Source organism: Marmota marmota, unplaced genomic scaffold (genome assembly GCF_001458135.2).
Source record: "Marmota marmota marmota unplaced genomic scaffold, marMar, whole genome shotgun sequence".
Classification (NCBI taxonomy): domain Eukaryota; kingdom Metazoa; phylum Chordata; class Mammalia; order Rodentia; family Sciuridae; genus Marmota; species Marmota marmota.
The window spans coordinates 4,266,822-4,278,974 of NW_025999925.1; the positions used below are offsets into that span (position 1 = coordinate 4,266,822).

General features: G+C 46.6%; 1 protein-coding gene across 2 annotated transcripts in view; it reads right to left on the reverse strand.

Moving 5' to 3' along the window:
- Map1b (microtubule associated protein 1B) overlaps positions 1–12,153 on the reverse strand; it is a 103,958-nt gene that overhangs the window by 23,223 nt on the left and 68,582 nt on the right. The window contains exons 1-3 of one of the 2 annotated variants that reach the window (XM_015497816.2): positions 8,206–8,631; positions 5,093–5,175; positions 2,338–2,478 (exon numbers count right to left, since the gene is read on the reverse strand). In XM_015497816.2, the coding sequence (XP_015353302.1) occupies positions 2,338–2,469 (132 nt within the window). In that variant the 5' untranslated portion in view covers positions 2,470–2,478; positions 5,093–5,175; positions 8,206–8,631. Of the gene's footprint in view, positions 1–2,337; positions 2,479–5,092; positions 5,176–8,205; positions 8,632–12,153 lie in introns of those variants that run through there. The other variant, XM_048800154.1, reaches the window with a different exon arrangement.

Consider the following 12,153-nt stretch of genomic DNA (forward strand, 5'->3'; position numbering starts at 1 on the left):
TTCTTCAGGTGGATGAAACATGATATCTCCTTATGTAAAATTTTGGCAATGATAAACCCTTTTCTTTACATATTGCCTTTGCTTGGTTTCATGGCAAAAAAAAAAAAAAAGGAAACCAATGGCTTGGGGAGAAACCAACCACTAGAAACCAACTGCAGAAATGCACAGAAATGCAGAAAGGTGTCCAGGTGCAGAGTAAAGAGCCAGAGGTTCCGTGGGGTTGGCTGCCCACCACTGCACCAACTCCTGTCCTCTGCAGCTCTCCTGCCTCCCTGGGACAAGATACTGATAATGTGCATGGCCTCTGAGCTATCAGACACTGCCCATCTGCCCCAGGTACAGCATGAACTTGAGGATACAATCTTACAAAAGAGTCTGTCCTTCCAGTGATCACACATCAATCTCAGAACAGTAGACAGAGCAAGAATTATAGCTCAAGCTCAGGAATTTCAGTGCCATTCAGTGATGGTTTACTGGGCCTTTACTACATGTGGGAGCCATGGAGACCAGAATCAATGAGGCATGGAGGCTGCCCCTAATAGCTTGGGGGGAAGACAGATCACAAGCTCTGGAGAAAGAGCCAAAGGGCAGGGCAGGGTGGTGCATGCGGTGCATGCTTATAATTCCAGCAATGCAGGAGGCTGAGGCAGGAGGATTGCAAGTTAAAGACCAGACTTAGCTAGTGAGACCTTGTCTCAAAACAAACAAAAAAGGACTAGGGGTGTAGCTAAGTGGTAAAGTGCCCCCTGGGTTCAATCCCCAGTATCCAAAAAAAAAAAAAAATGAGCCAAATTTCCATTCTGAAGTGGCAAAGAGATACCAGGTCCAAGAGCCTTGAATGCTTAGAGGAAGGGACTACTTGATGCCTGGGGGACAGCTTTTTGCTTTGGGGAACCAGTGTCCTATGCTTCCAGCTGCAGATGACCCCACACCTTGGAGGGCTGTGGCTTCGAGTGTTAAGTGAAATGTTCATTTTCACAGTCATGTTGTGTCTTGGTCCCCCGTGAGTGGAGAGTGAAAATCATTTTGTTATCTGACCTGTGTTTTTACAGAGGTAAACTAAATGAAATTGGGCAGTTTTCTTTACAGCTCTTGTGGGTGAGGAAAAGTACACAGGGACTTTTCCAAGAACCATCAGGCAAAGGGAGATTAAATGCAGAAAGACACTTGGCCTTTCATGACACACAGGAGATGGACAAGCTGCCGTCGCAAGAAGACAGTTTTAAATGGTCCTGGCACCTCCGCATCAGCAGATCCCCAGCTTCTCCGTTTAGAAATCTGCTATCAGCTACAGGCAGGCCCCAGTGATGGTCCTGAACTCTATCTGTAACCACTGAACAAATGGGCTAAATCAAAAAGGCACATTATTTTGGAAAGTTTCTCAGCCAGGACAAATTCTCAAGTAGAAATAAACAAATTCAAATCTTTCATTTGATTTCACCAAATACTATGAGCTTCCTATAGTTTTCAATACTTCATAAGTATCTTCCTCGAGTAAGATATCTTTCTGAGAAATATTAATGATCCAGCTCCATTTTAGCTACTTCAACCATCTTTTTTTGGGGTCACAGACATGCCCCATTTTCCTATATGCCTCCCATTCCAGAGCCCTCTCTCTTTAGTGGACTATTTATACAGCCCAAGTTCAAACACTGGGATTAAAGCAAAGAGAAATAAAAAAATAATTAGGCCAAGGAAAGTAAGCACAAATATTGAAAGAGATCAAAACAGGGACAGCCTACCAAAAGCTAAAGGGATCTTCGAAGCATTCTTGCAGAAAACTGGACACCTGAATTTTCTATTTGGCTCTGCCATTCCAAGTCTCCCCATTATTTCTGCTATCTGTAAACATTTTTTTTTGTACTGGGATTGAATTCAGGGGCACTTGACCACTGAGCCACATCCCCAGCCCTATTTTGTATTTTATTTAGAAACAGGGTCTCACTGAGTTGCTTAGTGCCTCGCCTTTGCTGAGGCTGGCTTTGAACTCGTGATCCTCCTACCTCAGCCTTCTGAGTCACTGAGATTACAGGCATGCACCACCATGCCCAGATGCTATCTGTGAACTCTATTTCTAAACACCCCGCCCCCAACACACACCTAGCTAGTCTCCAGCACATCAGGTGGTTCCAAATAATTACCGATGAGTGCTCTAGATTCTTTCCATGATAAACCATAAGAATAAAGTACTTTGGATCACACACAGTTTTGCTTATTTCAAAGGAGCCATAAGACTTCCTCTCCTCTTTCTATCTCCCAAGTGCTTTCAAAGAAGAGCCTACAGCTAAATAATTATCAAACAACTGGAAGTTGAGCTATCCCCAGAAAGGAGCCCACCTCTTGATCGGTGAAGATCTCTATGAAGTTCTGGAAGGAGAAAGAGCCAGACTGCAGAATGAGCTCTCCGGTGTTTTCGAAGCACTGCCCGGTCAGCACGAGCAGCTTGTGTCGGGCAGCGTCGGTGATCATCAGGCGCACCTGAAATCAAACACAGGGAACCAGCCATGAGCCACGGGGAGCACTGCCACCCGCCTCCAGGACGGGGCTTTGGGGCACATGAAGTTATCAACCAAAGGCGTTCAGGCCCTGGGAGTCTACTTTCTTCCCCTGGGGTTGGTCGGGGTTGGGGCAGGCAGGGCTGAGAGCAGCAGTGGCTGCAGGAATTATCTGCAAACTTTATGGACACAGCCACTGGGAGTTCACCCATCAACACCGTTTCCAAAGTTCTGCTATAACCCAGACAGTCATGCAGTTGACTTTCTCTCCTAGTCTCCTCCTGGTTTTCAAGGCAGCCTTCACAGCTGGCAGGCATGTGCTCCACAGCTGTTCGGAAGTGACTGCTAGCAGCAGGCAGTCTGGGAGACCAGGACCGTCTTGCCAAAATCTCACAGACTGAGTCACCACGTATAGCCCAACGGCCCCCTCGGGAAGGAGAGGCTTCCAGCCAGGGTCCAGGCCAGCCCCTCCCACCTCGGGTCCTTTCCTTCCTAGAGCAGGCACAAGGCTCCAAAGGCAGTCTCCAGTGGGATCTGCAAGGTGCAGGACACTGAGCATGACTGAAAGGCTTCCCCTCAACAGTGATCTTTGAAACTGAATTGCAAATGGTTTGCACTAAAGAACTCTCTGTGAACTTTATGTGGCAGGAAGCCAGCTGTCCTTCAGCAGAAACACCAGTCTGAGCACAAAGATATCTGTTCTGGGTCCAATTTGTGAATGTTTGACACATACTGGGTGCTAGGCATCATGGGAAGCACTGAGGGCAGAGGGCAGAAGTAAACAGACCAGGACCCCTCCTGGCCCAAGGACCTCACAGTCTCATCATGGGAAGACACATGTACCCAAGCAAGTGCTTCAGTCCCAGTTGCTCTGCAGGCAAGCCTGGATTCCTTTTTCAAAATCCTTATTTTTGTGGGCTGCAGTTGTGGCTCAGTGGTAGAGCACTTGCCTAGCATGTGTGAGGCACTGGGTTTGATTCTCAGCACCACATATAAATAAATGAATAAAATAAAAGTCCATTAATATCTAAAAAAAATTGTTAAAAAAAATCCATATTTTTTCTTGTCCATTCCTCATAGCTGTTCTAGGCAGTCTGCCTGGACACAGATTAATCCTCCAGTCTTTTCAGGTTATAATTACTCCCTGATTCCATTAGTCACAGAGAGATTGCTATTCCCTCACTTTCCTCAACTTTTTACCTTAATGGATTGTCAAAAAGGTTTTGTTCATCTGAAGCAGGGAGAAGAGAGTCAGAATAGGCTACTCTATAACGGTGAAAAAGTGGAAGCAACTCAGATATCTAGCAACTGAAAAACAAATAAACAAATGTGCTATATCCACATAATGGAATATTATAGAGCCATCAAAAGGAATGCAGAGCTGATACATGTGACAACATGGCTGAACCTTGAAACGATCATGCTAAGTAAAATAAGCCAGATAAAAAGGGCACAGGTTATATGAAATGTCTAAAACAGGCAAATCTATAGACATAAATTAGGTTATGGGTTGCCAGAGCAAGGGAGAATGGGGAGTGACTGCTAATGGGTTTGGGGAATGATGGATGTGCTCTGGAATTAGTGGTGATGATTGTACAACTTTCCAATAGGGCAAAAATCACTGAATTTCATACTTTAAAAGAATAGCTTTTATGCATATGAATTATTTTCAATGAAAAAAAAATAGAGTATAATCATAGATACTCAAAGTATGGGCAGAAGATATTGCAAATAATGGATGCTTTCCATCTTAAAGCCATCTTTAACAGCTTTAAAATCCAGGAAACAACTCAGTTTCCAAAGTGCTAAACTCTAATAAAGGAAGTCGGAAATGGAGTTATATCAGCTCCTGAGCCTGGGTGACCACGGACTGTGGGCTTCAGCCTAGTTCTTTGTCACAGTGGGTTCTGAAATTCCCAGTTAATCTAACTATACTTTCATATGTTGGGAACAATAATAGCCAACACGCTTTCGTCATCACATGCCACACTCTGTTCAAAGTACTTCGAAGTACCACATTATGTATGCACATTCCGTGTAGGGACTGTTACGATCTCCTTTTCACAGAGGACAAACTGAGACAAAGACAGTAAATAACCCACCCAAAGCCACTAGCTAGTAAGTGGCAGACCTGGGAGTGGGAACCCAGGTGGTGTCCATGCTCCTGACCACTGTGCTGTCCTGCCTTTCAGCAGGTGTAAGGGTTGTGCAGGAGAGCTCTCAATGGGCTTGCATCTCGGGTGCCATTCTTCTCCAAGTTAGGTTCCTGTACACCTCAGCCGGTGGGCTTACAATCGATTTCCTCTGCTATATTCCTGCTGGACTCCACCCCTCCAGCACACACCCCACATATGTCCCCATTCTACACTGTTCCTCCCCGCCCCACAAAGTATGACAGCCCCAGGAGCATCTTCTATTTGTCCTTACTGGGAGGCGCTGTCTGAGGCGGTGCTGATGCAGAGAACCAGCCACTGAGTGCAGGTTAAGGAAAACCCCTGCACCCAGGATTTCTCCTCCTCTCATGACCCTGGCTGGCCCCCTCCTGTCCAGCCCCTGGAGTCAGTGTGGGAGACCCTGCCCAAGGGACGAATGCTTACCTCAGTGCTGACGGCTTCATCTGAAGGGTTGATCAGGACCACTGTTTCTAGAACGTCACTTCGGTGATGAAGGATCTTTTGTCCTGCAGGCACGAAAAACACACAAACACACAAAGAGCAGATCTTTAGCTTTTTCCGGATGAAAAGCCTGCCTGCTTCAGGGAAGAATTTCTGCCTCCAAGGTGGCAAGGGGCACCGGGTTCTCTGCACTCTCTGGGGAAACACAATCGGGGCTCCCGATGAAGAGGGTGCAGGCAGCAGGCTCCACCCGGCGCTGGGTCCGTGTGGCCTGCAGATCGGTGACCCCTCACACTCTAGTTTTCATGGTGGGATCGCCAGGCAGCCTCAGTGCCCTAATGGCGGTTTTCTTCTGAGACAAGGCGTGGATGCCAGGAAAACTCAACTGGGGCTCTTGACATTTCTTTTCTCATGGTAATCGGGGATGTTTCTCCCTATCAGCCTTTCTTCTGGTGAGAACTGCGCTGAGATTAATTAGGAGCCTCATTGTGAAATGAATGACATCCAGAAACCGGGACTAACAATTAGCCCAACAACCAGAATGGCCGTCTGAGGCAGGCTCGCAGTCTGTTGGGGGATTCCTTAATTAATTCACTTGCTCATAGAAAAGTGGAGAAACTGTGGGCAAATGAAAAGGGAAGAACAACCCTCCTGCTGGACAGTGTGGCCAAACGGCCCCCCTAAAGACAAGCAAGGTTGACGGAGAATCAAGGTGTGTGGGAGGACTGAAGCCCTGCGGGACCCAGCTCCACATCCCAGCCTTCCCCCATCTCACAGGGTCATCCTGCCCTCCAGCCAGGGTGGACGGAGGTTTTTGGCGGCCTCAACACCCCCCCCCCTTGCCAGCCAGATGAAAGCCATCAGGGGGTGTGCAGCCAGAGCCGGCTGTGTGTGCTCTGCCAGCTGATAGAGAAGAGGGGCATCCCTCGGAAAGTCGGGGGGAGACACGTGGTTGGAGGGTAGATAAGAATGCATCGGCTGCTTGGAAGCACAAGGAAGCTTGGGCAACACGAGGAAACGGATTGGAATCTGAGCGAGGAGGACACCAACCGAGAGAAATAGAGAGGGGAAAATGACCAGAGGCAACTGTTTTCCAGACAAATAGCTTAAGTTAATGTTCTTCAAAAAGCTAAAACAGAATTATCAACAACCCAGCCATTCCCTTCCTAGTGGAATGGAGAGCAGGGACTGAAATGGGTGCTTATACACCAATGCTAATTACAGCATTATTCACAGCAGTCAAAAGGTGAGACAACCCAGATAAAATCCGTACGCACAGACAATAGAATACCCACTCACCGTGGAAAGGATGAAGTGCTGATAAAGCTACAACATGGACGACCCCAGAAAACATTATGCTCAAAGAAATAAGCCAGACACAATGGACCAATACATGATTCTGCTCCGATAAAATAGCTGGAAGTAGCAAATTCACAGAGAGTAGATGAGAGGTTACCAGGGGAGGGAGCATGAGAGATTATGGGTCCAGTTTCTGCTTGGGGTGATGGAAATATTTTGAAAATAGAGGTGATTAGTTGTTAGTCAACTTTGTGAATATAATTAATACCACTGAATTGTACATATAAAAATTGTTAAAATGGCAGATTTTGTTTTATTTATATCTTATTTCAACTTTAAAAATAATTAATATACCAACCAGCATCGAGTAGTAGTAGACTTACATGGGTGAATGATATGTTATGCAAATTACATCTCAGTGAAGTGGTTAGAAACAAAGCAAGCAGCCTAGGCACAGGGCCGAGGGTTTTCCCCTTTTCCCCTCAAGGACCAGGAGTCCTACAGATTCTGGACAATATGTTGACATTCTCAACATCGCCATTTTCAAGCTCTCCTCCAACATCTTGCTTTCCTTAACAGCTATTATTTACCAGTAAGCCCCACCTCAGACATAGAAGCAGCCCAAACTAAGCCACAATGGTGTCCAGCGCTGCTCTAAGACTTCCTATATACAACTTTGCTTATAACTGAGGTATCATGATAATTCCTGTTACTGATGAAGATGATGAGTCTGGAGAAGAAAATTAAGTACCCACCTCACCCAGCCAGTGAGTGAGTGGTCAAGCTGAGAAGGCACCGAGGTTGCCTGGCTCTACGGCCCTCCACGTCATTCCCTATGGAGCTAGTTAATGGGACCAGATTAGGAAACAAAAAGGCACAGGCATCCAATGTCAAAGAAGAGCTAGAGAAAAGGCCAAATAAAATCCGTATGCACAGACAACGGAATACCGATTCACCGTGGAAAGGATGAATAAATGAATAAAATCAGAGATGTGCTTAAAGAAGAAGCCTCAAAGCTTTAGGAGAATACTAATCAATAAACAAGACAAAACAAACAAAGAACTACCTACATAAACATAAGTAAAATTAAGTGAAAGTATGCAGTGCCTTACTCCAAACACCTAAAAATGAAAAAACTTCAAATCAGGACAGTGCTACATAGTTCTTTACAAAAAACAAAACAAAACAAAACAAAAAACCCAAAACATAGAAAAGAAAGTTTCTTTATTTATGAATGATGAATTCTGTAATTTACTGGAAACTGCTTTTGGCTTTTTCGTTGTTTTTTTGTTTTTTACGAATATGTGCATTTAAAGCTCAAGCCAAAGAAAAGCAAATTAAATAATAAGGAAACGATAAAACGAAAGTCAGCAAAACACACAAATCCATCCTCTATCAAGTGGCCTCTGAGTCCCTCCTTGAACAAAGATTTCAGGATCTTTGAAGGCAGGAAGTTGGGTCGAAATTAAGCTACAGTGTGAGACCAAAGAGAAGCAAACAGTCATCTCCCTTCTCATAAGTTTGACCTGAGTACCCGAAGTATCAGGCAGCCCCATGCCGGGGTCTGACCACTGTCCCTGACTATATTCTGAAGGAATTCATAAAAGTAAATGAGTAAGTTCATAGAAGGAGTACCCACTCCAAGAGACAGTAGTGGTCTCAGAGCCCCTTTCTTTCCTAAGTGATCCTACATCCTGCCCCCAACCCAGCTCACTGCAGCCGGCACAGCCACACTCCATCCCACCCAGGTCCCAGAGGCCGCCTGCTGCCAGGTGCTCCCTGAAGGGGCTTCTTACCATCCTCCGGCAGTTCCCCTCCTCCTTGGCTTCATCAATTGCAAACAAAACAAATGCCATGTGACAGCTGTCGACTACCTCCACTCCTCCCAAGCCAATTTCCAGACCTGTTCACCCAGGAATTCAGCTACTGATGTTCTTCTCATCCATCTTTGGAAAACACCCGGAGGAATGACACCAGCGATGTCCATGCACCAAGATGCAATGGCTGCTCCTTCAACAAAAGCCTTTTTATAGGATTTATTAGGATGAAGGAGGGGACTTAAAAGGAGAGAGGGAAGTTGTGTGCTCTTGTCACGGCTGGACTGTGGGCCAGATTCTCCTCCAGGACAGGGGCCGAGCCTCCTGGGCCAATCTGGCAAAGCCACAGCTGGGTAGAGGGTCCTGCAGGCGCCCCCACCCCCGCATCCCCTGGGTACCAGCTCTCCCACAGCAGGCGGCTGTCAGGCGGCTGGGACACTCACAGAGTTGCATATTTGGGGAATGTTTCACACTGGGAAGTGGGCCAGGCATTCTGAAGGAGAGGCCACTACCCTTGCCTGTAAAGGTCTCATTCAGTTGCTTCAGAAAAGCAGTTCCCAGGAAAGAAAGACGACACGGTTCCAGCCTCTCCCCACCATTCCAGTGTGCCCTCCCAGCTCACCGGGTGACCATCAGGCAGCCCCCATGAATAGTCCGTCTGAGGGGAGCGGGGGAATGTCACTCACTGCTCGCATCAGAAAGAGTGTTCTTCAGGGGCTTCCCCACAGAACTCAGTGTGATTGTGAGGCCTGACCTGGCGGTATGGGGGCAGCCGAGATGGCAGTTATGTGACAAAAAGGGTCTGCTCCACCTCTGAATCAAAAGAGGACGGTCTGGGGACCCCTTGAAGCAGCAGGGGCCTTGCAGACAATGAGACTTTTGTCTGTGCTCTTCCAAAGCTGTGTTTGGAACTTGAAAAGAGGCCTGTATTTTCCAGTTATGGCTGGAATTTCTTTCCCCCTTTTGAAAATCTGATCAATTGAATCTATGTGTCTTCTTAAAGTTAGGCTGCTGAGTCATTTCTGTTTTGCTATATGCAGGTGATTTTGAAATCTCTTAAAGCAAAATGTTGTTTTCTTTGTACATAAGATTCTAGGATGCTTACAGGGTCTCTTTTCCCTAGAGCTAGAGATTCATCTAAACTTGTACTTGTGAGCACACATAAAACAGAAGGTCTCTCCTCAATTTCAGAAGCTGAGGATGGCTGAACTCAGAGACGCACTCGACTGGGAACAGCCACAAACTACCCCCGCCACCAAAAGCTCAGAACCTTCTTTCACACCTGGCTGATGCTTTCCTCCCACACTGGACGGGGAACATAGTAGCTGGGAGGTTGTAACATTTCTGCAGGAGTCAGAGCAACCTCCAGCCCTGGGCCTGGGCAGGCAGCTCCTAATGCAACAGTCTGGCATGAGGGAGAGCAGAGCCACCAAGGCGGCCAGGTAGCTCCCAGCTACCTGGAGCAAACCCTCGAGGGAAAACATAACATTTGAAAGGTTGCTGAGACCTTTCAAATGGTCTCTAAGAGGGTGATAATTATATGTCTTGGAGATGAATATTTAAGTCTTTTTCCATTAATGATCACAAGCCCAAATTTAATTTTTACAACTTCTTTTTCCTGAAAAATTAACACGTGGCAAGCATAATCTAGAAAAGCTAATTGAAGAATAAAGAAAGCATTCAATTTCCACTCTGCATGGGATGGATTAGACAAGGAGGGTCCTGAGTCACTGATAACCAGGACCCAGGGTCAGAGTGGGTGAGGGGCTCCAGCAAGGAGAACAGCCCTCTTGCCCCATAGAGATGGCTCCTTGCCAGGTGGAAACCAGGTGGGTTCTTTTTAGAAAAGGCATTTGACATTGTGATTTGACACTTTAAGAAGCCCCCAAGGTGAAGACACAGACCTGGTAGAGAAGGTTAAAGAAGATTCTAGGGTTAGAAAGGGAAATGTGTGGGATGAAGGAGGCCTAGGATGACTGAGCTAAGGAAAGGTCTGGCAGATCAAGAAAGGCCACAGGCAGAAGATGTGTTGATGTTAAAGTCAAGGAGAAAGGAAGAGGGCGAGGGCCTTGGATTTGGAGAGAAATTCCTCACCTGAATCCATGTAGACAGAACACTCCCCAGGTAAAATTAAGCTAAATGGATATAAGCAAGAATGGAAAGGCTCTCTGTGGAGGGACTGAAATCACCAACAGGTAATTACAACAGGTCCCCCAGCAGTTTTTAATAACAGCTTTTTATTTAAATCATACCCAGGTCTCTTTTCTGCAGGAACCCACATCACACATAAAGCAAATGTGTGGTCAGGTTGAAGGGAAAGGAAGCCAACATGGAAGGATTTAACACTGGGTGCAGAGGAGGTCCCAACCCGGCAGGAAGAGTCCCCAGCTCTCAGAGGGAGGGAAGGGGCCAGTGTGTGAGGGAGGAGCAGAGGCTGCAGAAAGGCCTGCTCAAGAGTCCATGGTGGTTTCCTGAGCTCCTCCATCCTATCTAGGCATTTCTGAGCAAGAAAAACAGGGAGAGAGAGACAGACAGACAGACAGACAGAGAGACAGAGAGGGATGTGAACACAGGTCACCTGGTAACAGAGTTTATGAGAAGCCACAATTAGCAGATTTTTGGGCTCAGGGGAAGAATCCAGGAGAGGGGCTGAGGCAACCTGACCTAACAGAAGCCTCCTTCATGTCCCTGAACCAAGAAATCATCTCAGTCCTGGGGGACCATGTGACCACGAGGCAGGGAAAACCTAAGTCCCTTCACCCCTGCCAGGGAGGCACTTGGGGACAAAACAAAGGTGCTGGGGGACCTGGTATCTCCTGATTACCCAGATCCCCAAACCTGGTGTCCACATGGAAAACAAGAGGCCAACTGTTACCAGGAAACTGTGCAGAGTCCCTCTCCAGGGAAGGAACACTAATCCTGGAGGGGGTCTGGCTTCTCAGGACCCTCACATGTCAAATCAACTTGCTTATCTTTTCCTGTTTATCTGCCTTTCAGCTCAGCCCGAAGCTTGGAGAAGAACAGTTTCTAGGCTGGTGTGTCAGAGGCCATGGGGACCTGGAGCAAAAGACGGCACAAGTATCACTTGACGGGCATGCTGGTTTTTATGGTCACATGGGAGCCCCTTCAACGTGCCAGGTGCCACCCTATCTGGACCGAACACAACTAAACATGAAACTAATGCACAGAAAGCCCATCTGAAGGATACAGCAACAAAACTTGACACAGAAACAGTGCTTTAGAGTTCTTAAGCACTGTTCCTTCACATGGAGCTTGGTTTACGATTTATAACATTTATAACATTCCCATGAAGTGCTGGGGGCAGATACTACTCTCCCCACTTTTTGGACTGCAGACCTGATTCTAATGACTTGCTCAGTGTGAAAGAGCAGGGCTGGGACTCAGGTCACCTCCACTTACAGCTGCTCATGGTCAAGTAGCCAGGGACCCGGAACGATTCTTTTATCCTTCTTGTACTGACCCACTCCTGTGCAAAATGAAACTTTCAAGTTGTGATGCCAAGATTCCCCTTTGTAAGAGGGTAACGCGGAGGCTGGGTCAGTTATGTTGAGTAGTGCGGCTCCACTGCTGGGAGAATATACCCTACTCCCTCCCATCACGGGGCACCCTGGCCTCCCACACAAACCATGAGGCCAATTCCTCCTTTGTTTCTGCTGAACAATCAGCCAAGTTCTCTCCCACCTCCCCTGATACTCCTGGAAATGGCATTTCTTTTCTATTGAAAATGAATTTTTGTTTCTGCATGTGTTTCATCTCTGATGTGTGTTCCCGGATGTCACATCACACTTCCAATTCTGGACGTGCACTTTATTAAAAAGAGACTTAAAAAAAAAAAAGAGTCAAATCCCATTGTAAATAAGTTCAGGATATTTCACAAATGACATTTTTCCATATAAATAGGTTGAT